The sequence below is a fragment of the Pithys albifrons genome, chromosome 24, assembly GCF_047495875.1.
Source record: "Pithys albifrons albifrons isolate INPA30051 chromosome 24, PitAlb_v1, whole genome shotgun sequence".
In the NCBI taxonomy this organism is placed as follows: Eukaryota; Metazoa; Chordata; class Aves; order Passeriformes; family Thamnophilidae; genus Pithys; species Pithys albifrons.
Window position 1 is genome coordinate 7,785,170 of NC_092481.1, and position 27,652 is coordinate 7,812,821.

General features: G+C 49.4%; 2 protein-coding genes across 8 annotated transcripts; both read left to right on the forward strand.

Annotated features, from left to right (window-relative positions):
- Positions 1-848: 848 nt before the first annotated feature.
- Positions 849-17,823, forward strand: SELENON (selenoprotein N). Of its 2 annotated transcripts, XM_071576944.1 has the most exons (12): positions 849-1,021; positions 4,705-4,822; positions 5,891-6,021; positions 6,488-6,700; positions 7,484-7,608; positions 8,377-8,514; positions 10,258-10,339; positions 11,275-11,463; positions 12,518-12,623; positions 13,418-13,530; positions 14,191-14,292; positions 15,445-17,823. In XM_071576944.1, exons 1-12 carry the CDS (start codon positions 887-889, stop codon positions 15,613-15,615), a joined length of 1,623 nt encoding a protein of 540 aa, XP_071433045.1. In that variant the 5' UTR covers positions 849-886; the 3' UTR covers positions 15,616-17,823. The 2 variants fall into 2 exon arrangements, with proteins under 2 accessions (XP_071433045.1, XP_071433046.1); XM_071576945.1 differs by lacking the exon at positions 6,488-6,700.
- Positions 17,824-17,891: 68 nt separating this feature from the next.
- MTFR1L (mitochondrial fission regulator 1 like) lies at positions 17,892-27,407 on the forward strand. Of its 6 annotated transcripts, none has more exons than XM_071576949.1 (7): positions 17,892-18,041; positions 18,160-18,258; positions 19,107-19,211; positions 19,876-19,985; positions 20,798-21,024; positions 23,190-23,502; positions 26,451-27,407. In XM_071576949.1, exons 2-7 carry the CDS (start codon positions 18,244-18,246, stop codon positions 26,554-26,556), a joined length of 876 nt encoding a protein of 291 aa, XP_071433050.1. In that variant the 5' UTR covers positions 17,892-18,041; positions 18,160-18,243; the 3' UTR covers positions 26,557-27,407. The 6 variants fall into 6 exon arrangements, with proteins under 6 accessions (XP_071433050.1, XP_071433051.1, XP_071433053.1 ...); XM_071576950.1 differs by having other exon boundaries at positions 20,813-21,024; XM_071576952.1 differs by lacking the exons at positions 17,892-18,041; positions 18,160-18,258 and adding an exon at positions 18,446-18,660 and having other exon boundaries at positions 23,299-23,502; positions 26,451-26,541.
- The last annotated feature ends 245 nt before the right edge of the window (positions 27,408-27,652 follow it).

The following is a 27,652-nucleotide window of genomic DNA, read 5'->3' on the forward strand; positions in this document are numbered from 1 at the left end:
GGATTAAATGCTAATGCTTCCTGCTACCCTTGGAGAGATCAAACACTGCTGTTCGCCCTGCAGCAGCAGCAGCAAACGGCACTAAATCTTCCCCAGCAATCAGGGGATTTCAGAATTGCATGTACAGATGAGCAGGAGGCTGAGTTGTAAGGAGAGATTAAAATGGCTAAGGATGCATATCTTGGTCAAGCCACTGCCAAGGGATGGTGTGACGGCAACATGTGTGGATGGACCCAAAGGGCACAGAGAACACGGGGAGTTGGGAAAAGTTGGGGTCAAAATGACCCAAAATGTGGTGTAATGGTAGAAATGACCTAAAGTGTGGGGACGTTGTTGAAGGCAAGAGGCTGAGCACCATCACCCAAGGCTGACAAGTCATTTCTATCTGCTAATTCCCATTCCTGCAATCCTGGGCCTTAAGGATCAGCGAAATCACTGCAAGTGAAACCACCGTTACCTGTTTTGTTAATCATTTTGGTGAATGAAAACCAAGCAGAAGTGCAGGATATGGCTCTTCTTGGAAATGCTGAATTGGGGAGCAGAGACCACTCTGGCAATTTGAGGATGGACACGCTCCCCCCACACTCTGCCAATAATAACAAAAGCAAAGCCCACAGAGAACGATGAGACCACCGAAGAGGGGGGGCTTCATCGCCTCTGAGAGCCGCCTCAGCGGGAAAATTAAAGGCTTAAAAGGGTTTCTTCCCGACGGAGTGCCGCTCATTTAGCTCTAAAACTGCTTTTTTCAAACCGAGTAGCGGTCATTTCATCCTCCACAACGTTCCTGCTGTCCCGGCCGGCGGCCACGGCGGGGCCGGGCGCTGAGGGGACCGTGGGGGGCCCGGCCCGGCCCCTCCTCGCCTGGCGCCTCCCCCGGCCGGCGGCCATGGCGGCTCCGCGCGCTGAGGGGGCCATGGCGGGGCCCGGCCCGGCCCCTCCGCGCCTGGCGCTGGCGGTCGCCGCGCTCGCAGCGCTGGTCGCCGTGAAGTACTACCGGGACGCGGAGGCGGCGCGGCGGCAGGTACCGGGCACGGGCCGGGGCCGGGGCCGTGGGGAGACGGGGGGAAGAGGAGCAGAATGGAGGGCGCGATGGCGCCGCCGCGCCGGGGAGCGAGAGGGGGAAGGCGGTGGCCGCGGGGCTGAAGGGACGGCGGGCGGTGACGGAACCACCGGGGCTGAGGGCAGCACCGAACACCTCGGGCCACCGGGGGCTAAGGTGGCCACCGCGGGGCTGAGGGGACCACCAGGAGTTGGTGGCCACCGGCGTTGAGGTGGCCGTGGCCAAGCTGAAGTGACCACCAGGCAGCGGTGGCCACTGGGGTTGAGATGAATGCCAGACACCGAGAGCCACCGCCAGGCTGGGGGAGCACGGGAAGTTGGTGGCCACTCGAGTTGAGGTGGCCGTAGGCAGGCTGAAGTGACGGTCTGTCAGCGGTGGCCACCGGCCTCGGGGTCGCTACTGGGGCTGAGGTGACTGCCAGGCATCAGTGGCTCTGGGGGTTCAGGTGGTCTCTGGCATTGGGGTGACTGCCAGGCACCAATGGCCACTGGGTCTGAGATGGCCCCCACCAGGCTGAGAGGAGCAGCAGGAGTTGATGGCCACCAGGGTTGAGGTTGCCACTGGCACTGAGGTGACCATGGCCAGGCAGAGGTGATGGCTGCCGTTTTAAGTGGCTACCAGAGACTGAGGTGGTTGTTGCTGGGCTGAAGGGACCACCACACTTCGGTTGCCACTGAGGCTGAGGTGGCTGTGGCCAGGCTGAGATGAGCACCAGGCATTGGGTGCCACTGGGATTGAGGTGACCACGAGGCACTGGTAGTCACTGGGATTGGATCACAGGATGAGATCCTGCTACCAGGTTGAGGTGACTGCCATACACCGGTGGCTACTGGGCAGCTGTGGTGGCTGCTGGGGTTGTGGTGGCCACTGCCAGGCTGTGATGGCCATGAAACCGTGGCAGCCACTACTCAGACAGGTATCAGTAGCTGCAGAGCTTAACGTGGCCACTGCCAGGCTGATCACTGAGCTGTGATACCACACACCAGTGGACGTGGGCTTGAGGTGGCTGCCATTGGGCTGGAACCACCACAGAGCTGTGGTGGCCACCAGGCACCAGCAGTGCCCCGTGAGACCAGCTGCCCCCTGAAAGGAGAAGGAAGAGCAGGAGCACTGGCACCTCCTGTGCTGCGGGCTCTGAAGAGCACTGCAGAAGCAGCAAAAAAATGGAAGACATGAGCTGGAAAACAGGAAGAGGTTTTTTATGTTTGAGGTTTGTTTTTTTTTATTTTAAATTAGACTGTTTGACTGGTTTTGATTGTAATCCCTGTAATTCCAACAGCTGTGCCGTGCTTTGGAGAACACCTTTGTTGGAGATCACACTCCTCTGGCTCAGCACTTCGTCTGTGACCATCTGGGAAAACAGCAGATTTCTTGATAGTTTTCTAGTAGAAAGAGAAGTGTCTTTAAAGGATATTTTTAAAGGATGCCTCTTTTCTTTGTGTCTTCTTGCATTGCAAAAAGGGAAAAGTGGTTCAAACCAGTTAGAAGACTAATTTTTCCAACAAGGACAGAAGGGTGAGGACAGTCCTCACAGCCTGGCACAAGCCAGGTCTTCTGGAGGTTTGTTTTTTTCCGGAGGACAGACAGCCAGCTGTCACTGGGTCCTGCTGGAGAGAACAAAATGGGAACAGCCCAAGGTTTTATTTTTATTTCCTCCACGGAAATGTTTAACTGAACAACCCACCGGCAGGTGGGAGAGGAAAACTTTGTGAAAACCACAACTTTTCCTCTACAGAAAGATTGAAAAAGCTCAGTCTTGCCCCCCTGGCACAAATAGGGGGACTTTGTGTTTTGTGTAACTTTCTAATCCCAGATTAGAAAGAAAAAGGAAAAAACCCACAAGCTTTCTTTACTGTGAATGTTGTCAGAAAGCAAAAGGCCAAGCCCTGACATCTCTCTCCCCTTTTAAACATAATTTTTATTGTTCCTTGTAGCCAAGTGCAGCAGGCCTTGTGTGTTCTCTTTGTTCCTGCATGGTTGGGGTCTTATCTCCAGCCAGGTGGACACTCCTGGGTTCCTGCTGATGGTTTGTTAGTGCCTAATCCACATGTCAGTACAGCTGAGGAATGTGACTGTGCTTTCAGCTCTGTCTGTACATTGGTTTTTGGATGCTCACGTCCAGTGTCTGTGTTCCCACTTCATGTCCTGCTGTTTTAGCTGCAGCCAGAGATGTTGTTCTGTCTGGGGTACAACTGGTTCTCCTGCCTCCAGCCCTGCTCAGTAAGGGATGATGATTTTTCCCCACACTCCAGCAGCAGGCAGAGTCCAGCTGGATGAAGGCTGGGAGAAGTCCTGGAGCCTGGCACAAGGCTTTGTGGTGTGATCCTGGCACCTGGCTGACAGGGCAGGTGCTCAGGAAAACATTACCAGGGCCAAGAATGCACATCCCCATTCATTCTGGAAACAAAAGTTTTAGATCCAGGAATTTGGATTGTTCCTGTGCACAAATAACCATCTTGTTCCTTCATTTTTTTGCCTGTGTAGCCGCTGCATTCTTCCCTCCTTGTCTTTCCTCAGCCGTGTCCACATCCAGATCTCCAGTTTGTATTCCAGGGTCTTTATTTGTCTCTCTCTCTCAGGCCTGGAACTGCCCTGGAAGGCTCATAAGTGCTTTTGTTGCTGCAGTTGATGGGAGCAAAGCCTTCCAGACTTCCAGTGGTGCTTCAGGCTGGCAGGCAATAGATGGAAAATAAACTCGTTGGGGATCTGGGGATGGCGGTGGTGCTGCAGGCAACAGAGAACAGCAGAATACAGAGGATTTGTGCTCACAGCTCCAGGCTTTTCCAGGAGATGACAGAGGAAGCTGCCCCAAGTGATGCGTCACAGAGGACGTGCTGGGGGCTGGCAGTGAGGGGCTTATCTCACTTGTTCCATGTCTCTCCTGTCTCCTACACCAACACGGACCTCTTTTGTTGTGCCTCCAAGTTTTTCCTTTCCCTGCAGTGCTGAGACTGTGGAGTGGAAATAACTGGAAGCATCTAGAGCCCTCTTGGGGCTGCTCCAAGGGAGACATCGCCTTTCCAGTGCTTCCCACTGGATCTCTGCCTGGGCTTTGCAGAGGGAAAAACTGAGGCACAGGGTGGCTGGAACCTTGTGGAACTTTCTAGAGAGAACCGTGGGGTTTGTGGCTCCCTGATGGAGGGCAGAGGGAGCAGGGAGCCAGTTGTGGGCAGTGATGCTGGCATGGATCTTGCCATGGTGAAAGTTATGATTTCCAAGAGCTCAGCTCATTCCCTTTGTGTTTTTGTGATGTGGCTACTCATGTATTTGACTGCCTTTGTTTCCCTGCCCGCCAATTCATTCCAGCAATCACCATCTCCAGGTGCTGTAAATATCTGCAGGTTTCACGAGCTGGAAAAAGTGGGAAATCCATCTAACAGAAGACTTTGAATCTGACTCTGACCAAATGGTTCAGTTTGAATTACTCAGCCACATGCAGTTTTAATATGCTCATGCCAGCAGTTCCTGGACACTGATCCTAACTGTAAATAGCACAAAATCCTGCCAAGGGGTGTTAATCTTTCCCCTGGATGATGTTTGTGTGCTGGAAAGAATGCAGATTAACTCCAGGGCTAAGAGAGGCCAGAGCAGATTTCTGAAAGAGGTTGGAATGAAATCTTACTTGCCTCTTCTTCCCAAACCAGGAGTTGGCTCTGAAGTCGTTGGGAAATGAGGGGCTGTTTCTCTTTTCCTCTCTGGACACAAACCATGACCTGTACCTCAGCCCAGAGGAGTTCAAGCCAATAGCTGAGAAGCTGACAGGTAAGGTACCTGTCTGCCTTCCAGAGCTCTCCCTGCACAGACCAAGCTAAAACCAAAGATAATGCACTCCACAGGTTTTATTAACTTAATGTTTTATTCCCCTTGTTATTTTCTGGGTGCTGTTTTGAGTGTTATTTACATGAAGAGGGGCTGTGAAGCTTTACATGTTTTTGGAAAGGCTTAAGCACTAGGCATCACTTTCGCAAAGTCGAGTTTTTATAAGATGGAGGATCCCATTGCTGTGCATAAGTTACTTTGGAGCCTAAAGGGGATTTGGGAGGGTGAATGCAACAAATACAACTCATCCCAGGCTAGGCCAAAACTATTATTGAGTCACTGCGTTCCATTCATTCACTTCTCCAGCTGTGGTGGCCTCTCTTGGATAGCAGTTTGGGTAGGTCATGTTTGAAGACCGTATCAGTGTGTAGCAAATGTCTCTGCTGATGCCAAGCAGGGAGAAGTGTGGGGCTGATAATGTACAGTGGAGCTCCCAGTACAGTGGAAACAGAGACAGTCTTTGCTTGTGCTGTCATGGATTGGCATGAGCACGTGTTCAGATCACTCTGAGGTGTGGTGAACCTTCCTGACTGAGCTGTGGGGTTTGGAGTCATGGAAACATAGAATCCCAGACTGGTCTGGGTTGGAAGGGACCCTAGAGCTCATCCAGTTCCACCCTGTGCTGTGGGGAGGGACACTTTCCACTACTATCCCAGGTTGCTCCAAGCCCTGTCCAACCTGGCCTTGGACACTTCCGGGGATGGGGCAGCCACAGCTTCTCTGGGCAACCTGTGCCGAGGCCTCACCACCCTCACAGGGAGGACTTTCTTACCAATATCAAATGTAAACCCACTCTCTTTCAGTTTAAAGCCATTGAATTGGCTGCCAAAAGGAGAGTTTCCCTTCAATTCATGCAGCCAAAGCTTGTGTCGAGGGTGGATCTGAGTTCTGCTGCATGGGGACAGCTGGGAAACTCCCAGTGCTCCTGGATTTGCCAGGGTAACTGTGTAATCACAATTGCTTAAAAGGGGAGGGGAAAACAGCTGCTTAAATGCCTGTCCTTTTGTCTAGGAGTTGCTCCCATCTCAGAATTTGAAGAGGAGGAGATGCCTGATCCAAGCGGGGAGACTCTGTCCGTTCTGGCTAAATTCCAGCCGTTGGTCATGGAAACAATGACGAAGAGCAAGGACGGTTTCTTGGGAGTAGGTGTCATGCAGGATGCGTGTGCCCACAAGTTCTGGAATAAACATGTCCAGGGGGCTGGTAGCATCACCAGGAATATGTGCTGGAGCGTTACGAGGGGGACATAGTCCTGCTGAAGCTCGTGGGATTTGCTGTGGTGAGGAGACTTGTTGCTTCCTGCAGCAATTCAGTGTTTTCAGCACACTCAACAGCACCATGCCCCAGTTAACACACCCTTCCCAGGAAGCTGGAAGCAGGAATTAGACATGGCTCTCCTGGAGCTAAGTCCAGAAGCAGTGGTGTTAGGTGGCATGTTCCACTCTCCTCTATTACTCTTGAAAGCTGACAGAACTGTTTGGGTTGATAGGAAGAATTTAGAACATGATACATATTTTTCCCACTTTTCCAAAGCCTCCTTACATCCATGAGCATCACTGCAGGTTTGTAGAGTCCACTCCGAGCTCTGATAGTGTCTTTTGTTCACAGATTTCTCATGTTGCCCTCTCTGGGCTGAGGAACTGGACGGCGCCAGCAGCCCCCATGAGTGTGCTGCTTGCCAGGCAGTTTAAAGCCTTTCTTCCTCCAAAGAATAAACTGGATCTCGGGGATCCATGGTGGATAATTCCTAGTGAATTAAACATCTTCACTGGGTATCTTTCCAACAACAGATTTTACCCTCCGCCTCCCAAGGGCAAAGAGGTGAGATATGAAACTCAGTTTCTATATACTTGATGTGTAGTTGGTAAGACTGTGCTGGTTTGTAGCCCAGATGAATCACAGGAATCCTCATACAAGACTTTTACTGTATGTCTCCCTGGATTTTCCAAGGAAGCAAAAAGACTTCAGTATACAGCCAGGAGCACCATCTCCTAAATCAGAGGTAAAACAGAGCAGGCCAAATGAGGCTGACTTGAGTTACTTCATCTTGCTTTGTTAAAACATTGTGTGGGATTTTAGGATCGTTTTTCCCTGAGGGGGTTATCCAGAAAGCAGCTGTATGAAGTAATCATTACTTGTGGAACAATGGCCAAGTGCAACCCCAGAGGGGAACACTTTGTTGACAAGTGGAACGGTGTGTGTACACAGCAGGCAAAGTCAGGCATGAGCATCACCTTCACCTGGGTCCACAGGCGGGTGACAGTGATCACTGAGCTGAAGCACCTTCTCAGCCTGGTGTGATTATTGGTTGCACATCCACTCCTTCAAAATCTGAAATACTATTGATGGAGGCAGCCTCATAGGTCAGTTTACTGCCCTCACTGGGATGATGGGAACTTGTAAACAATGGGAATAGCATAGAAGCCCTGGAAGATGGATTTATTTTTAGAAGTGGTCGCTTACTTTATCTCCTTGGTTTGTGATTAGGTTGGTCTCTGAGCTGGTTTTTAAGTCATAGCCATTCTCTCACCTTCCTGATCTGGTGGGGAGTTGCTTTGGAGCTGCAAACCTCTCATTCTTGCTGTCTTACAATTCTTTCTCTAGGTCATAATCCACAAGCTTTTGAGCATGTTCCACCCACGCCCCTTCGTAAAGACTCGCTTTGCTCCCCAGGGAGCTGTGGCCTGCATCCAAGCCATCAGCAGCTTCTACTACACCATAGCATTCCGGTGAGGCCAGGGGGCCAGGGTGCTTGGGGTGGGGCTTGGTGGCTCTTCTGAGTTTGTTCCATATCCCAGGGAGTGGAGAAGGCTGCTGTGAGCCCATGGCAGACAGCACCTATGCCATTGCCTGTGCAATCATGTTTCCAAGCAAGGCCAGACGTGTTCTGGCTGGAGGGGAGGTGAAGTGTCAAGGAAGAGGATGGTTCACAGCCAACTCTTGCTCCTGGTGTCACTGTGTCTCTGGTGAGGCAGGGACTGTGCCCACATGCAGGACAGCATTGATTCTTCATCACCCTTGGAGCTATTCCTGGCTGAAAGGAGAGAGTCTGATTAGCAAAAAAATTTGCCAGATTTTGGTTAATCAGGGGGTGGAGTGTCTTTGCAGGCAGGAGAGTCTGGGGAATTATTCTCTTGTTTTATAGGCAATGTTACAGCTTTTACTTACCTGATCAAGCTGGAAGGGAGCCTGAAGGGGTCTTGTTCTGTCCCTGTCATTTCAAGAAATGATAATATAATTTTTCCTTCCTGGATGGACACTTAGTGACAACTCCAAAAGGCATCAATACTGGAGATGTTCCTGACCCAGAGGATCTACTCCAGTCTTTTACTCTCTTCATTGTGTGACATGAAAAGATTTTTGAACTGCCCCTCTCTTCCTCTGTTTACATTCATAATTTCTGGTGCCTGGAGGTTGCTTTTCCCTGCTGTCATCTGCAGCACATGATCATTTCTCTCCCCCAAGAACCGCAACTGATGACTCCTTTCCCTTTTCAGGATCCATGCTGAGTTCCAGCTGAATGAGCCACCAGACTTTCCCTTCTGGTTTTCCCCAGGCCAATTCACAGGTCACATCATCCTCTCCAAGGATGCTTCTCATGTCCGAGAGTTTAAGCTCTTTGTCCCTAACAACAGGTACAGCTTTTTCTCTCTCTTCCTGGGTGATGAAAAAACTTGAGGATTGTTACAGACAAGGCCCAGTGGAATCCAGGGGCTCTGGGAGCCTATGCAGGACTGGGTGTTGGGTGTGTGTGGGAAGGCTGGTAAGCTCTGTTTAGGTGGAGGTACAGGTGCAGTGACAGCCCTGTCTCCTGTGGTACTTGGACATCCTGAAAAGTGGAGGGAAGGCAGAGCTGCAGCCTGAGCTTTGGCCACACTGGTTCACATCCTTCCCTGCCAGTGGTCAGCATGGTCATTGTGTCTGTATTTCTCTAGTTGCTCCCTAAACTGGTTCTGATGCAATTTTTCAGGAATACCTTTGTTTATCAACAGGTCCAGGGGGCATCTGGCTTGGGAGAGGCAGGGAAGGACAAGGACAGAGGAGGAACAGGAGAGAAGCAAGGCAGAGGCTGATGGGGGTGTGGAGCATAGGGTTAGGAATAGTTGTGTCCTTGCACAACCTGCTGCAGCTGAGCATCCAAACCTGAGCTATCCTGTGTCAAACCACTTTGGAAGGAGGTACCTGCAGACACATGGAAAGACACACATTAAAGTTGTTCTGTTGCCCTAGAGACAGGCAGCAGCCTCCTCACTTGTAGCACTTCTGCATGCACTGCTCCCCACATCCTGTCCCAGCACTCTTTAGCTGTGGCAAGGACTTCTGCAGCTGTGAGGTACCTGTTGGAAGCTACAGAAGTTCCTTGTGTGTCTGTGATCATAGAATCATGGAATGGTTTGGTTGGAAGGGACCTTAGCATCATTTCCTTAAGTTCTACCACACTGCCATGGGCAGGGACACCTTCTGCAAGACCAGGTTGCTCCAGGGCCCATCCGCCTGGGTCTTGAACATTTCCAGGGATGGGCAACCACATCTGTCTGTGATGAATAAGCTCATGCTTTTTTGAGCCAAGTTCCTGGCAAATGAGTTATTTGAGCTCTGCAGTTTCTTGTAAATGCATCTCTACCAGTCACTGAGGATCCCTGACACATTCCATGGTCTGATTCACTCACCACTAAGTACTTGGTACTTGGGGGATGAGGAGGGTGGGGAAAGCAGCCCCAGGCACAGTCCCAGTGCCTGGCTTCAAGCACTGAAGTTCAGCAAGGCCTAATGCTCCTTCAACATATTTTTTCTTGGAGTCTCACAGGTTAAGGTTTTGTGTGCATAGCTTTGCACTAGTTCATTTGTGCTCTCTGGCAAGGAGCCAGAAGCATTTCAGGGGAGAAGAGCTTCAAATTGCTTTGCCCATGATGTCTGGAGTGAAAATTCTGTTCTAACATTACCCTGGCGACTCAACACCAATGGCTCTGTCAGCACATTTCTTACAGCGAGCAGACACTTAGGGCTCTGCCAGCAGCTCCTTACAAAAGCCTTTCACTTCCGAAAAAACACTTTTTAAAGTTCAGCAGTATCAGAGTGTGTGATTAAAGTGCTGGGAAGAAAGAGGGAGCAAAGACATCTCTCACACGTGTGATTTGATAGAGCTCACAAGTGTGAGGGCATTTTCCCACAGTGCTGATGGGTGCTTGGGCCCTGATCCAGCAGGGATCTGGTGTTACTGGTCTGGTGGAGGGAACACGGTGATCTCCAAGGAGACAGAGGCTCCAGGCTTCAGTGCCGGCTCTGCAAGAGGAGCATTGGATGTTCCCTTTTTGTGGGGTTTCCCACACACAGCTATAGCCTTGGGTGACTCTGAACATGCTGGGTTCACCTTGCAGGTCTCTGAACGTGGATATGGAGTGGCTGTACGGGGCAAGCGAGAGCAGGAACATGGAAGTGGATATTGGATACCTGCCTCAGGTCTGTGGTCGCTCACGATCCTCCATAGATGGGCAGCGGCTCTGCAGGGAGTGATGCTGTGGTGGCCCCAAGCTGGATCACATCCATTATCCTTGTTCTTTAGGGCCTTCTCTGGAATATTGCAACACAATTTCCACTGATCTGTGTGTGTCCTTTGTGTGACTCCCTATTGCCAATTCTTAGGATATTTTCCTTTTGTCCTCCATGTGGGTTGAATTCTAAAGTCCTAGGTCATGTGACCTTTTTCCTTTTTTTTAAAACATCATCTAACAGGCAGGAGGGGAAGATGAGGAGCTGAACCTAGGCTCTGAGCCTATAAACAACAGTGGGTCTGAATTTGGAAACTACATGAGGTTTGTCTACTGTTTTATGGTAATCTCGGCTCTCAGGACAGGAAATGTAAGTCAGGATTTTGAATACCTGAATTTAACAGTCCCGTTTTCTTTTAAACTAGGTCCATGTTTATTTTTAATTGCCAAGACAGGCAACAGACTTATTTCAGCTGTATCAGAACACTGAGCCACAGAGAAGCTTCTGAGCAGCTTTCCCTGTTGCACCCTCTTGTGGCTTCGCAGGGCTGAGTAAGGGCTGAGCTGGTGATGGAAGCAAGAGCTTCAAATTAGCCCTGCGGGCCCTAATGATTTTAAGGATCTGGTGTCCCACAGTCAAAAATCTCCACTGGGAAGGTGGAAACATGGAGTCTCATGCATTTCCAATCTGGCAGGCACAGCCAAACAATAGCTGAAGGAAACGAAATGCTTTCCTGGTATATCCCCCACATCTGCAACTGGTGAAGTGCAGCTCCAGGAGACAGGAAATCAAGCTGTATCTTCATTAGAAGCTGCACAGTCTTAATTTGAATCTATCCTGTTCTGGAGTACAGACAACCAGGAGTGGGGTGTCTGCAGTGTCCAGCTCAGTCTTTTCTCCTGCAGATGGAGCTGGAATCAACAGGGCCTTCAATCCCCACCGTGATCCATGATGAGAATGGAAACATCATTGACAGCCGGGATCCCTCAGCGGAACCCATCCAATTTGTGTTTGAAGAGATAACCTGGCAGCAGGAAATCCCCTGGGAAGAGGCAGCCCAGAAGCTGGAAGTGGCAATGTATCCATTTAAGAAGGTGAGGAAGTGGCCAGGTTCTTCCTTGGCACGTTTCTTTGGGGTAGGTTGTCTTCACCGAGACATCCAGTCACCTGGAGAAGAAGCAGAAAGGAGAGGCCACAATGTAAAGCAGCGTTCAGAGCAGTGTGAGTCTCCCAGCTCAACTCAACATGTGCCTCAGGGCACCGCATGTGGCTTGGTGGGCTTCAGCTTCCAGATGGAGGAGTGCAGCATCTCTGAGAAGGCATTTGGGGTCACAGGGCAGCACAGACAGGAGCAACACCTTGATGTCAGGTGTCCCAGACTTGTATTGTAAGCATTGGCTCATCCTTCTTGCCTCTTATCAGTAGCTGCTGCTGTTGGAGGAGGCAGGTGATCGTGCTCCTTAGAAACGGTTTTCCTCTGGCATTACTTTTGCAGCATTCAGGTACCTTTGGACCAAGCTTTCCTTATCAGCAGAGAACACACAAGCTGCCTGTGCCTCTGCATCCTGCAGCAAGACACAAATTTATAGCCCTGGGTGACCCAAACTATTTAACATGCCAGCAGCCTGTGGAGCAGATGGCTGCTGCCTGTCACTGCTTCCTTGGCTGAAGGGACATGCTCCAGTGGCTGCCTCCTTGTGCCTGAGCTTAAAAATGTCCCTTCAAGCCACCAAGATGTTCATATCAGTTCCTTTCATTTGAGTGATTGGAACAATCTCTGTGCAGGGCCAGTTTTTAGGCTGTTTCGGTGAGGTTTTCTAATAAATATCTCAAGGCCAGATTTCCTGGGCAGCTGAGGTGGAGTTGCAGACAGCTCACCATTGTGCAGATGCTTTGTGCAGTGAGTAACATCAGGGCTCTGCAGGTGTAAGTGACAGCCCACAGGCTGTGAGGGATCACAGTCTCCCCAGGAGATGAAGTTGTCCCTGGGGAAACCACCACAGTTGTCATTTGCTTAAATCTACAGGTTCTACTGCAGCTTGAACTCAGTGTGTGACACCCAAGGGCTGTGGCAGGTTCCTTCAGACCTGCTCCTGTTTGAGCTGGGCAGTTCTGTGTCTGTTTCTCATGCTGTCTCTCTGCCTCCAGATCTCCTACCTGCCCTTCACAGAAGCTTTTGAGAGAGCAAAAGCAGAGAAGAAGCTGGTGCACTCAATCCTGCTGTGGGGAGCTTTGGATGACCAATCCTGCTGAGGTGAGGACATTCCCAGCCTGACTGGAGGGATAATGTGCCTTATTTGGGCTCTGAGAAGAGCTGGGGGTCAGGAAGCTGGTCACAAGCCAGCAGTAGATCTTCTCTTACTGTTTCTGGCACTGAAGATGCTGAATAGTCAAAGACTGGAAATGGGGGATTACTGATAGGAGCTTAGTTCTCCCATGGCAGATCTGAGTCAAGCCCTAGACCAAGTGCCTTTGTCGAGGTGAAGACATTGATCTGGTCCCTCCCCTTTCTCCTCCCTTCTCAGCCTACTTGGGAAGAGGCAGCACTGGCAGGGGGAAAGGGACAATGCTCTCTGCCTCATCCCTGGCACCTGTCTTGATGTGGGCTTGGCATTGTCCTGATGTGCAGCTTTTCTCCCCAGTCCCTAAGAACTTCCATGCCATGTTGGGCAGGAGGGATGGATAGGAAGGGATGGGTATCTTTAGTTCTGTCTGCCCTTAAAAACTCTCTAGCACTCAGCTCTGCTTGGCATGAGGAGTGAGTGGCACTCAGGGTGGATCCACAGGGATCCGTGGCAGACTTCTGGTCCTTCTGTGCCTGGCATGTGGCTTGTGGTCTGCTCTGGTGAATCTTCTCTGCCAGCAACACCTGCAGGAAACAAAGGCTGTGGAAAACTGCCAGCAAAGGAGTTAAAAAGAAAGTGGGAATGGCTGGGAGGAGCCAGAGCCAGCTGCCACCCAACCAGAGGGTGGCATCACAGTGGCATGGAAGATGCTGACAGTCACCTCAGGAAACACATCAAACCCGTTTCCCTCTTCCTCTGCCAGGTTCGGGGCGAACTCTCCGGGAGACTGTCCTGGAAAGTTCGCCCATCCTCGCCCTGCTGAACCAGAGCTTCGTTAGCAGCTGGTCTCTGGTGAAGGAGCTGGAGGAGCTGCGGGTGAGAGTCACACCACACCTGCCATCTTTGCTAGTGCTGGTGAACACAGATGGGGCTTGGCACAGGGGTGCCAGGGGAGGGGGAGCTCACACCTGTGCTGGGAGGGGATTTTGGTTTGGAATCCTCCATGTCTGAGCTAAGCAGAGACCAGAGGGAGGTGCAGTGACCCCCTTCATTCTGTCTTGGTGCCAGTTTTAAAAGCTAAACCACATGCTTCACTGGGAGACAGCCCTGCCCAAGGCCACTGGTGCCATCAACCATCTGACTTCTCTGCAATCCAGGGAGCTACCAAATAACCGTCTGAGCTCTGAGTCTTCCGATTGCACCTTTCCCCCCCACTTCTGAGCCTGTCTCTGGGCCTGTGCTGTCAGCTGGGGTCAGTCACAGAGCTGGAGACTCTGGAAAAGGCTGGGATTAGACTGTTGGTATGCCTGGAAACTGCCAGTGATGGGGTGATTTTATTGTTTGGGGATAAAACCTACAGCTGAATTTGAGAGGGAGACTGAAAGGAAATAGTAAAGCCGATTGTGAGAATGGTACCAGTTACCACCATGCTGCAGAGCAACTCTTCAGTCCCTCCCTCACATGCTCAGTGTACTTACGTGCTGTTCTGCCAGTTCTGGGGTTTGCAAACGTGTTTCTTTGGGGGTCTCCCTACAGAGCAACAAAGAGAATGAGTTCTACAGCAAACTGGCTGACATGCATCTGGAGAAATACAACTTCCCTGTGGAGATGATCATCTGCCTTCCCAATGGCACTGTGGTATGGTCAACACCCTTCAGCTGGGCTGGGTCTTTCCCATTAGAACGTGTTCTCTGCAGTCTCCCAGACCCTGGAGCGAGTGTCCACTGCCCCAGCCATTCCCTGGACCTTCAAGCCATTGTCCTTCATGGTGTGGTGCTCCCAGGGATGCTGTGGCAGACAGGCAGCAGCTCTGGCCAGAAATCTGAAACAAGTGTGGTTTTAATCAGAGACAGAGCAGCAGTGGCTCTGGGCAGGGGTGGAACAGACTTGAACCAAGTGTCTGCCTGTGATTCCTCATTGTAGTTGGAGTCAGTGACCTTTGGGAGCTCACTGTAGCATATTTCCTGTTCCCATTGTTTTTAGTGCTCAGCCTTAGGAGAAAATCTCCTTATTAGTACCTTCTGGCACATTTATCTTGATTCCCCAAATTGATCATGGCAGATCAGCCATTAGCAGGTCCACATGCTTTGGCTCTGCTGTGCTCCCCAGCAGCTCCCCAAAGCCCCCCCACTTTGGATTTGATGAACAACAGTTCCTGACACTTGGCAGCATGGTGCTTTCTGTGTCAGCTGCTGGGCTGGGCTGCTTGCAGGGGAGGATCCTGCCAGGGCTAGTCTCACTGTGCCCCTCACTGGCCAGATACCAGTTGGTCACACCTGCAGGGTCCCCTCACTGTCCCTTCATGGCTTCCCCACAATGAGGCCACGGGCTGGTGACAAATTGCAGCTAAGCCCGTGGCCTCATTGTGGGCCATGTGTCCCCCTTTCCCACCTTCATGGGGAGTGGGAAGTGTTTGAAGCTCAGGTGCTGGTTTTGCAGCTGTGTAGGCTGAGAGCTCATACCAGCATGGTCAAACTCTGTCTTCCCAGCCTTTACTCAGAGCTAAGGGATCTGAGCCTCCATGATTTTTCCCAAATCACCTCCATCTTCTTAGCCTAAGTCAGGGGTCAGCACTCGGGGGAAGACAGAGACCGTTGTCTTTCACACATCTTTCTCAGATTATAAAATGCAAACCTGGATCCTGGTTCCTGAATTAGCATTTGCAAAGCATTAGAGATTCTGTAAGAGTTGTTAAAGCCTTGTCACCTCTGTCCTGGCCAGAGGCCAAGGCAGTGGATGTGGGAATTGTTCTGGCCTTTAAAGTCCCCTCTCATCTGTTTCCTTTCCCAGATTCACCATATCAATGCCAACTACTTCCTGGACATAACGTCTATGAAGCCTGAAGATGTTGAAAGCAGCATCTTTAGTTTTTCAACCAATTTTGAAGACCCTTCAACTGCAACTTACCTTCAGTTCCTGAAGGAAGGACTTCAAAGAGCAAAACCATACCTGCAGACCTAAAAAAAAGGCACCTGAATGCCTCACAAAGATGGCCAAAGACTTCAGAGATCTATTTTGGTTACAGCAACTCCTCCTCATCTTCATGCCATGCCAAGCTGCAAACAGTCCCAGGACATGGCTTTGCTCTCTATGTTGGTTTGAGGCCGAGTTCCAAGTTTTACACAACTTGTCCTTTTGAGTTCAGGCAAATTTTATAGGACTTAAAATGCTGAATACATTCTTGGTGCATATGCCTTGGTCTGCCACCCATCCTCATGTTTTTCCAGCTCCTGTTCAGACTCTGGTTAAACTAGTGTAACAGCATGACCCAGAAACCCTGATCTACAGGACTGGCTGTTGCAGAATTGCCGTTATGACCAGACACTCGTGGTGAGAACAGAATCCAGCACTGGTGGGAAGCTCCCTGCTCCCACCTCTGTGCCAGTGCCATGGATGCCAGCTCTTGACAACAGCATTTATTGACAGTGACAACCAGTGTGTGATGGGACTCCAGCTGGGAATGTGCCCACAGAAATGTGGGAGGTTTGAACTGGAGAGTGAGCTCTGGATTGGCCTCACAGAGCCTTGTATGACCTGGCAGCAGAGGAGCCTCACTGATGACAAAGGGCTCTCACTGATTCAGGTTCTGTGCCCCTGAGGACGATGCTGACCTTGACACAGGAACATGAGGAAAGGAAACCAAGGCATTGGAGGTTTGGTGCAGCTCAGAGGTGTTAGGTGAGGATCAGTTTGGGGGGGCTCAAAGCCCAGAGCCCCCGTGAGCTCCACCAGTGCAGTCCGTGGAATTGGGCCCATGGGACACAGCAGTGAGCAGTGCCCCCACCCATTCCTCTCGGGGCTCCACCTCGCTGGCTTTGGGAGCTTGGTTCTCCCAGCGTCCCCTCGGAGCTGGTGCAATGCCCTGTCCATCTTTGCTCTGAGCTTCCAAGTCACACTGGATGATGAACCATGAAATTCCCTTTGGGAACTGCCCCAAAAGCATTCCCTGGTTGAGAACAGAAGTTCTAAAAACCAGCAGTACTAAAAATATTTTCAGATTTTTTTCCCAAGATATTATTTAGATAGAAAGCCGTTATCGCTTATCTGGAAGCACCCTGAGCAGTTGCTCCTACACTCTGCCAATTCCTGGCTTCAGAGTGAGCGTAATTTTGTAATTTGGAGAAGAAAATGTTAAATGAAACAGGTTTTATACATATTTCTGCAGATATATGAGGAGATAAAGCATCTTCAGCAGCTGCCTGCAGCCAGCTGGTCATGCTTTCTCAGCTCTCTGAAGCACAATTCCGTTGGAGCAAATCAAATGAAGGCAAAAGCCTTTTTTTTTTTAAGAGGTGTTTTCATTTCTGGGCTCCAGGTCCTGGGAAGAGCCCAGGGGTGGTGATACCCTGACCCCACCTTGCACCTTCCTCCTGTCTGTATCCAAGCTTGGAGACTGAGCTTAGGTGGACTTCTGGCCTGAACCAGTGTCACTTCACTAAGTGAGGCGAATCACCCTGGGATGTTTCTCAGTATTGGCTTTATAACTATGCATTCATTAGCTCTGCACTTTCCAGACACTCCAAGGGGCTGCAGTGTGACCAGCTGGGATCTGGCAGTGCTGTATTGGAGACCAAGCTCCTGCTGCACCGACAGTCTCATCCCTTCGGGAGACTTTTGATCCCCTCAGGGCTCTGACAAAGCCTTTGGGATGCTGCAGAGTACCTTGTTTTTTATTCTCATGAACCCCGAGGCTCTGGCAGCCTTCTCTGAGCGCTGCTGGGAGAGCTCAGAAGGGGGTTGGTCTGAACAGTGGCAAAGGGAGCCCAAACAGCCATCCCTAGGCTGCTCCAGCCTGGGGGATCCAGGGCGTCCTGTATCCCGATAACCTGCCAAACTGCGCTGTCGCTGCCCGCCCGCTGCCGCGGGTGGGCTGTGGACAGGAGCTGCTGCCTGAGGCTTTATTCATTCGTGCCAAGGCCTTGTCTCCTCTTTGTAAATCCCACTCTTTACTCTCTACATTCTCCATAGGATCAGCGATACCTCGGGGGCGAAGCTGGTTCTGTTTCCCTCCCCTCCTGCGCCTTGTGACGCCCTGGCCTGAAACCCACGGCGGGCCAGGGCCGATGTCGGCCAGGGAGGGTCGGGGGGAGCAGCGCGGGTCGGTGACGGTGTGCGCGGGGGCCCTCGGCCCCGGCTGTAGCTGCATCAGTAAAACCACCCATCCCACCAGCCTCGGCCTCCTGCGGTCCTTCCTTCCCTTCGTGGGGTTTGGGGAGGGGGAAAGGGGACCGGGCGAGCCGACCCCGCACCGGGACTCCCCTCCCGGCCACCTCCAGGCCCGGGCGCGGCGCCTGCGCTGCGGCCCCGGAAGGACGAGGGGCAGGTTCCGGTTCCAGGCGATGGCGGTGGAGGGCCCGGGAGCGGGGCCGCGCTGCGCCGACCCGCAGGTATGGCCGGGGAAGCGGGGCCGGGCCGGGAGAGCGGGGCCGGGCCGGGGGCGGCGGGAGGGGCCGGACTCGGGCCTTGCCGGCGCTCCCGCAGCCCGTCGCTGTGTGTGTGTTGCAGTGAGACGGGCGGAGCGGGGTACGATGAGCCCCGGCAGCCACACCGGCCCTCGCTGAGCCCGCCCCGGCGGCCGCAGCCGCGGACATGGACGCAGAGGCCGTAAGTAAACGGGGCCGGGACACCGGCAGCTGCCCCGGGCCTGGCCTGAGCCCCCGCCCCTGGTCCTGCCCCCGGCACCTGCCCCGAGCACCGGCCTCGGCAGCTGCTCTGGCATTTAGGCCCAGCTATTAGCCCTGGCAACCTTTTGAGTCTCGTTCAGTGTCCAGAAATCACTAAAACATTTACTGTTTTTGAAAGTACTCTCCAAGGCTGTTCTCCGTGGTCCTTGGCTGGGACAGGCAATGGAATAGATTTGTCACTTCGATGTCACCAAAGAAATGTTCAGTCTTATCCCAGGGTCCCAGAATGGGTAAGGTTGGAAGAGACCACTTGCGGTCACCTTGTCCAACCCCCCGGCTCAGGCAGGGTCTCCCAGAGCAAGTTCCTCAGGATCATGTGCAGGTGAATGTCTCCAGGGAAGGAGACTCCACAACCACTCTTACCTGCAGCTCATCAATGCTGCTTGTATTAAAGATATGTGAACACAAGAGCGTCTCTTTAAATAAACCTTTATTCTGATCTCATTTTCCTTCTGGGCCCTTGATGTGACACTGTTTTTCTTCTCTTGCCAAGTTTCCATTTGTTGCTCAGGGCCTGCTACTGAGTGCTTTTAGTTTCTGGTCCTTTTCAAAATGCTCCTGTACCGTCTGACTTCATGTGTCTTATGCTGAAACACAGTTTTATGAAATGGAGAACTTAGTTATCAGCAGGTTCCCAATTAAAAATTATCAAGGAACAAATAAAATCAAAGATCAGACTCTTGATAGTGTAGGAGAATTTCCAATTTAATAAATTTCAAGAAGGGCAACAGACTTGAGATAATAATTTTGTCACGTGGATTCTTACAGACAATCCCCATCTGGCAGAACAAGCCCCATGGCTCAGCACGCAGCGTGGTCAGGATGATCGGGTCAAACCTCCCTCTGAAACCCTGTCCCAGAGCCACCTTCGAGGTGAGTGGCTTGTGGAGTTTGGAGGTGGCAGCAGGAGCTGCTGTTCTGGGGCAGGACAAGGCACTGCCTTGAAGTGCTGTTTGTCACCACATCCACAGAGTTGTAGCCACAAAAGTTGTAGTAGTGCAGTTAATTTTTTTGTTTTTAAATTTCTTTTATCTTTAATTCTGTTCTTGGAAAGTGATCGTTGGCAGCTTGAGGAAATACCTCCTCAGACAGTGCCTGAGGAGAGGATTTGACAAGCTGGAGGGGTTGGATATGTGGAGTTGCTGACTCAGTGCTTTGTTGTGTGACCTCCAACAAGCCTTGTGCCCTCTCTGCCTGTTTCCTAAAGTCAGGCAGGGTTTATGGAGACAGTGACGTCACTGTTGGAACTCAAGGACTGTGCTGGGACTTGTAGTGACAAAGTGTTGCGCATGGCCTTGGCAGTGTTTGGGCTGGATCAGGTGTCCCTTCTTGCCTCAGACACACACCAGCACACCAAGAACACGGGCAGGAGCCAACACAGAAGCACAGCAGTTCCCAAAGCTGTTGCTGTTGTACATGTGACAGAGGCAGCTGCTACTCTGTTGCTGAGGAGATGGGCTCTGCCAGTGCAGCACATTTTGGGCAGCTTCGGGAGACAGAACCACCATCTCCTTAACAGTGTTTTTTTTCTTTTTAGGTTCTACCAAGTGTTTCAGATCTCTATTTAAGTGATGTGCCCCCAGTCCCCACCTTGGCTGACGTTGTGTGGATTGCAGCAGACGACGAGGAAACGTATGCGAGAGTCAGGTTGGTTCTTCTCCCTGTCTGCAGGTCCTTGTTTTCATCCTTTGGTTTATTTTGCGCAGCCAAGGCCAGACATTGATCAAACGGTCCCAACTTCCAGTCCTCAAAAGCTCTGATGTAGTGCTTCTTGAAAGACATTTTTCCTAACAGAAGGGGGAAAAAATTACAAAGGACCTTGTGAAGAATTCCTATAGAAAGTGCCAAGAGTGTACCATGCCATGTTTTACTCACTGCTGATCTGTGCAGAATAATCCCCTGATCCAGGGTAGTTTCTTGTTAGGAAGTTGAGGAGCTGTCACACAACTGAGATGTTCTGCCCTCAGGAGTTTGGTTCTGGTCAGTTGAACTTCTGTCCTAAAGCAGGGCAGTAGTGACAGTTGCATTGTGAAAGATAAAATGGACTTTGCACTTCAGTAAGTGACATTTTCCGTGTGCCCCCAGCATGGGGACAGGGTCACCAGGAGAAAGGTGATTTCAGACCATTTGAGTACACACAGACCTTTGTCCCTGAGTCCTCTCCCTACATCTTGTGCCGCTGGGGTGTGATTTCTGTGACAGACTTTCACAGAATTCCAGACTGGTTTGGGTTGGAAGGGACCTTAGAGCACATCTTCATTCCGCTCTCCGTGGGCAAAGACACCTTCCACTAGACCAGGTTTGCCCCAAGGCAAAGGCTGTCCCAGCTGGCCTTGAACACTTCCGGGGATGGGTAGGCATCTGTTCCTCGTTAATTCATTGTGTTGAAGGCTTCTGCTCCCCTCAGTGGAAGCCAAGCATTGTCACAGAGAGGTTTGAACCTTGTAAATGACCAACAGGTTTTTCTCTGCTAGAAGTGACACTCGCCCACTGAAGCACAAGTGGAAGCCGAGTCCCTTCACTGTGATCCAGCGAAATGCCTCAGTCCCCAACCTGAGGAAGCAGGAGGAGAAGCTGCTCGCCCTGAAGAAGCCTGGTTTGCCAGCACTGAGCCGAACCACAGAGCTCCAGGATGAGCTGAGTCACCTCCGGAGCCAGATTGCAAAAATAGTGGCTGCAGAGTCAGGTAGGATCATAATGAGCGTTATTTCTGTTGAAGGCTGAGTTACTGAGCTGTGTTATTTCCTCCATGCAGACCAGACTCATTCCAGCAAAGCCATGGTGGGATGTTGGCTCTGGGGGCAGCTCAGGGCTGGGTCTGTGTTTAGAGGTTTGTCTTTCATTGGAAGAATTCCAGCTTGTTGTTAAGAAATCCCAAGTGCTGCTTTGCTACTGCATTTGGAGGCACCTTCTTTCATGAAAACATCGGTGTGTTCTTACCATGCCTGCTCCAAGCGGGCCATGAGTGTGAGAGTTCTGTCTTGATTTGGGTAGCAGGGAGGTGTTGATGTTTGTTTCTGGGCAAATGACAGAATTGTTCACCATTTCTGTAGCAAATGAGGTATTTGGGGAAAAGCCCAGCTGGACCGATTTTTTTCCTTTTTGTTTAGTAAAATTTTATGCAGTTAAAAGCCGTGATTTGGCCTCAAAGCTGAACTGTGAGGAAAGACTTTATACTTCTCTTCCTTTCGTGGCTTTTCTCCTATTGTCAGCTCTAAAAATGTGACAGTACTTGACAAGTCTTGCTGCAACAGTGTGTGACTGGTAAAGAAATACCTTGATGTCTGTGTATGGAGAATTCAGAAGGCAGTTATATCTCAACTCAAAAAATATTGAAGTTTACAGACTAAAGAAATTTTGAAGATAGTTTTTCTTAAAAGCTGTGTTTCTTTTAGGCAAAAAATCTTGCCAGTAACTGAGGTAACAGGTGTGTTGTTGTTATTATGGCTGCTTTCCAGAGGAAAGGAAGGACCTATAATTCTTCTCATTACTTTAATAGAAAAAAAGATTGTGCCACACTCTAAACACATTAACATCAACCATGCAGGGAATGAGCAGAAAACGAGGCAGCACAGATGTCCCCGAGAGAGAGGCTGTGTGTATCCTCAGCCTTACTTGTGCAAGATCAGAGGGACAACCAGATTGGAATAAAGAGAAGGAAATTCTGTATTTTTTGCCTTCTCAGTGTTGTCTCAGCTCTGTAGTTGGTTAGAAAAGTCTGTTTAAATGCAAGGAAGGTAATAATGAGGGAAAATAAGAGATCCAGATGGGAGGAAAATGATTAAGTCATTTAATACCTTTTTCTTGCCCCTGCCCAGTCTGGTCTGTGAGAACAGCTCTGATCAACTCTCAGTCATAGCATGAGTGGTGATTTAAAGCCTTTGCTGCAACTCACCCTCTGATGGAGAAGATAAGCACTTAGGAGGCTTATTTTGGATATATTGATGTCAAGAAAAGAAATACTGTGCCCTCTGCATTAATATCTACTGTTAGAGAAATCCCTTAATTGGGAATTGACAACTATCTGCCAGTTCACTCCCGAGGCCAAGGGTGTTAGTGCTTGGAGGTACAGTTTGTTTTCAATGCCTGAAGGTTCTTCCAAGGAGATGTGCCCTTGGCGTGTTCGTGGCTTTGGATTGGTTTCTCTTCATGTTTTACACTGGAAATGCCTAATTCATTTTCACTTAACACTGGGAATTCCTATAACTGTTGTTATCCTCACTGTCCTTTACATAAATCCCATCTTCCCAAATGTGGAAATAGGTGGATGCTGTACACCATCCAGATGGGGATGGGAAGCAGAACCTGTCAGAACAGCAGCAGGCAGAGAGTGAATGGCTGGTGACCATCTTGTGTGAAATGCTGGAGGTCCTCAACAGGCTCTGCATTCCCACCAGGCATTGTGGATTTGGGGAAGGAGCCGGGCAGGAAAAGAAAGAACAGTAGTTCTCAAGGCAATGAAGGAAAAGATCAGAAATTAACAATTAAGACCTGAATCCTGACACAAACGCCTTCTGTGACCCTGAGCAGCAGCTGAAATCTCTGCTCCTCCTTTTCACACTTGTAAAACTGGGAAAAGTAAACATCACCAGGCTTGTGCTGGGTTTGGACTGGAGGGGTGATGGGCACAGGAGGAATACAGATACATAAGGGACTTGGTGGGATAAAAGGTGCTGGAGAAGGAAGTGGAGTGGACATGGAGGGTAACAGAGAAATATGAGGGATTTGTTTCCTTGCAAAGGGAGGTTGGCTGACAATGCCTCTTGATTTATATTCTGTCATTCTGGGGAGAAACTGTCCTTGTGGTTTGATGTGAGTTTGTTTATCCACCTCTGTTGTTTTGTTTTCCAGCTTCTGCTCAGTTAACACCAGATTTATTATCTCCAGGGAGTTCAAATGCATCTTCTCCTTTACATTGTTTTGGACCCTCTTTCCAATCCACCACTTCCTTTGTCATTAGCGATATCACAGAGGAGGAGGCAGAGCTGGAAAGCCCCGAACTCCCGTCGGTCTCCCTGCTCTGTTCTGCAGCCTCTGAGAGCTGCAAACCAGACCCAAAGGATCCCGAGGAAGAAGACACTGTGTCCCTTTCCAAGGCCAGCAGTTTTGCAGACATGATGGGAATTCTTAAAGACATTCATAGGATGAAGCAGAGCAAAGACTTGTAAGTGCTTCCTGAACTCCCTTTGATTTTATCTTTTTTGTGTGTGTTATTATTTCATTGTTTTCTGGACACTGGACATTGCAGTCTCTGCTGGTGCTGCTCCTTTATTCATGATTCACAGGGGAAATACCTGTTTAGAGCAGAACTTGGTAGCACATTCCTGGTTTTTTGTTTTAACTCAGGCTTACCCACCCAGATAGGAAACAGTGGAGGGGGATTTAAACTGATTAGCCCAGTGTTTGGCTGTTTCAGCTTGTTCACCTGACTAAAATCTGTGTTTGCCCAGATGCAAACCAGGAGTGTGTGTGTTGGCAGCTTTCAGAGTGAGGAAGGATCACACCATCAGTGTTCCAGGTCCTGGCATCAGCCCGCCTTACATTCCCAGGCAGTTGGGAAGCTCAGCCGCTTTTCCAGCATGGCACGTCCAAGAATTAACATGTGGAGCTTCTCAGCTTCTCTGATGGTACATCTGGCCCAGCTCTGGGTGTGGGCAGTGAGTTTGCACTTGTCTCATGATGAGTTGACACGTGGATCATGAGAACACCCAAAACTGCTCCATGGCTGGAACAAGATTCTGCCCAGCTGAGAAAGTTCCTTCTTCAGTATTGACTGAAATCACAGCGATGAAGTTCAGTTTCTGCATTTTTCAACCCAGCCATTATGTTGTGTAAGATTCCTGGCCAAAAATAACACATTGTGTGATGGCCCTTCACAACTTCTGTGCCTCGTTTTTTTTAAAGAAATTAAATTCTCAGCACTACATAATTGTGTAGTCACATCAGAGGAATATGTTCAGCATTCACTCAGAGCACGGTGGGGAGGTTACACCTCCATCACTTACACATCTCACCCCTTTCCACTTGTTTTCCTGAGTGTTATATATTACTCAAAGCTTGAACGCTTGATTGGTTCACATAAACACCTGTCACATCTTGGGGTGAGGATTCATGGACCACAGGTGAACTGCTCCTTTCTTCCTGTGTGTTGCACAGCAGAATTATTGATTTATTAATGAAGAGAGGATTAAGAAAAATCATGGGGTTTGTGTGGCTCAGCCATGTTGACTGAACAGAGATTTGGGGTTCACTTTTGGGAACTGTAACTGCCCCATTCTAATGGTCACTCTGGTATTGCAGGTACTTCCTGCTGTGCCATGTAGTGTTTTACCTGTAACAAAACCTGTACATTCATCTATAACAATTCACTTCTCTAATCAGTGCAGACTGCTGTGTCATCTATGGGAAGTCTCGGGGAAGGGGAAGCACATATAAATGCAGGTTATGGCAGAGAAATCTGAGGTGTTTCTTATCCATGCCTGGATATGCTAACAAGGCTCCTGCAGATTCCAAGATTTTCCAGCACTGGCCGAATCACAAGGAGCTGGGGGGTGGCTGTGACAAACTGTGTGGGTGACAGGGAGCCCTGAAACATAATGGGCAACAATTCTAATTTCCTGGATGGAATGTATGAGAAAAGTCCGAATGGATGAAGGTGTTTGATCCTGCTGTTCCCTAGGAGAATGAATGGGAGGACAAGCTGGTTTACTAGCAGTTTTAATTCCTTTTAAGTCATAGGAGATGGATGAGAGCAAAGATTTGGTACAGAGAGGAAGGGAGAGCTGCCAGATCACTCCTCGACAGGATGGGCAGAAGGACTGGATTACCAGGACCCTTCTCTCTGGATTCTTGACTGCTAATCCAGGGAATGCTGTGACACAAAGGCTGCTTCCTGCGGGAGCCGAACCATTTTTCCCTCATAACTTTCTCTATCTCAGCCTGTCACTCCTGCACGTGGCAGTGACATTTTAGGGTTATTACAGCTTCATTAAAGCTGTCTGAAGTCACAGGGAGTTGAAAAATTAAGTTAATCACTGATGTTCATGACTCGATGAGATTTAATTCCTTACACACCCCTCAGTGCAGCTGTGGAGCAGCCCCTGTGCTCCCCAGTTCTACCGGAAAGCCCCGAGAACCCTGAACAGGATCAGGTGCTCTTTAAGTGGATGAAGTACCAAAAGATGCTTAAAGAGATAATTAATTACGTTGATGCTTCTCTGCTGCTCCTGTGTAGGACTTGGTGCTTATACACAGCCTTGGAAGCTTCAGGAGTAAGGCAGAAACTTGCAGAAATGTGCCTGTTTCAGCAGTTCTGAATTATGGCCTGTTCCAGTGTCTGTTGTGGAAATACTCCAGGGGGACTTTGTTTTTTTTTAGGAAAGTTTAAAACACCTATAATGTTTCCTGAGCAAGGAAAGGCTTCAGCTGTGAAAAAATAAACTCTGAAGTTATCATTACAGGTTGTAAACAAAACTGCAGTGGGCAGTTCATGGTACCTGAGTGAAAACAACTGGGGTTTGGCTTCCTATAAAATAATGTGCCTCTGAAATGAGCTGCTTGTGTGAACTTGTTGAAGGAGGCAAGCTGCTCTTAGAACAGAATGCTGCAGAAAAACTTGTGTAGTGGAAGGAAATGTGTACCAGCCCTGCTTTAAAATACCTGTAATCAGCCATCTATAATAGGAAATAATACATCCATTTTATGGCAAAGTTAATGAAAAAATACATACTTCCAGGAGTTTACCTCAAACACCTCACTGCCTGCTGATTTATGTTGAGGGGATGTAGGCTGTAAATAATTAATGAAGTTTGATTTACTTACTTGTGATTAGCACAGTTGAATCAAAATTGTCCAGAGCTTTGTTGACGAGATTTTTCAGGGTCCCCCCCTTGAGGCAATACAGAAGCTCCAGGTTTTCTAAGCCAACATGAAAGGGCTGAATGTTGGCTTCCTTTTGTTGTTTTGTGATGTTGTTCTTGCACCTCCTCCACTTGTGACAACAGCTGATAGTAAAGGTTGCAGAAGAACACTTGGAAGACTACTCAGAACTGTTAGTCATTAATTTTGGCATTTTTCTGTGCTCATCTACAGTGATTTTGTTCTCCCATGTAGAAACCGACCTTCCATGAAGGAGGAAGACCCGGCTGTTCTTATTGCAGAAGTTCTGAGGAGAAAATTTGCCCTGAAGGATGAAGATCTAGCCTTGAAGGAGAAATGATGTTACTGTCATTCAACTCTGTAAGCAAAAGTGTTATGCTCCCAAAATTTTCTCTACAGTAGCTGCCTTCCTAAGGATTGAGCCTCTTGCCTCCTTTATTAATTAGACCTGGTTTCTGCACTGGACACTTAGGAAAGACCCTACAGATTTGATGTGTTTTCTGCATATTGTTATATTTAAGAAAAAATCTTTTTAAGGTGGAAATTCTTTTCCACCTCTGTTTTGATGTTGATTTATTGATAAGGATCTTTTGGAGTGCTGCTGGATGTTCTTTCTACCTACACTTTTCCTTAGATTCCAATTAAGCATTAACCTCTAACAGTCTCATTATGATAGAACCGGTTTCCATTTCCAGTACAAACACGTCAGACCTCCAGTTTTTTGTTCTGAGTATGGTACACAGCTACTGAGAATAAGCTAATTAATGCTTCCAGGTCTTCAGGCTGTCGGATCAGAGTGGTTATCCCAGTGATAGGATGGAACAAACCCCTCGGTTGGGTCTGAGGGATGCTGGATTTTGTGTGCCCTGGCTCTTTAAGTCACAGATTAGCCCACAATTGCATGATAGAATGGCCTTAATTTCTTGCCAGTGATTAAATGTTTCATTACTAGTCCATGTATTCCAAAACTGTATTTTATTTAGCATTCAAAAGGTCTATTTATTGATGCACCAATGCAGAGGGCCAAGCACCCCCCCAGACCAGGGGAGGAGGAGCTCAACCTTGGCTATGGCTGCAGCTCTCGCCCACTGAAGAATTTTCCTTCAGCTCCACATTTGCTGCAGTGTTCCTCATGGCTGTATTTAAGTATGATTTTTTTTCTTTATATAAAATGGAGCCTTAATAAGACAATGATTGTCCTTGAGGTGATTTAATGCGCTCATGTCCAACCACGCCCGTGTGGAGCTCCTGTTTGGGGGGTGGAATTTCAACTGCTGCAACTGAACATACTGAGGTGCCAAGGATTTTCTTAATCTACCTTAATTTTCTTACTCAAGTGCCCTTGGCCCCTCAAAACTTAAATCATCATCCCCACCTTAAGAAGAGCAAAGAGGCTTTTATGGTAGAGAACAGAAAGAGCACTGAAGGCTTAATCA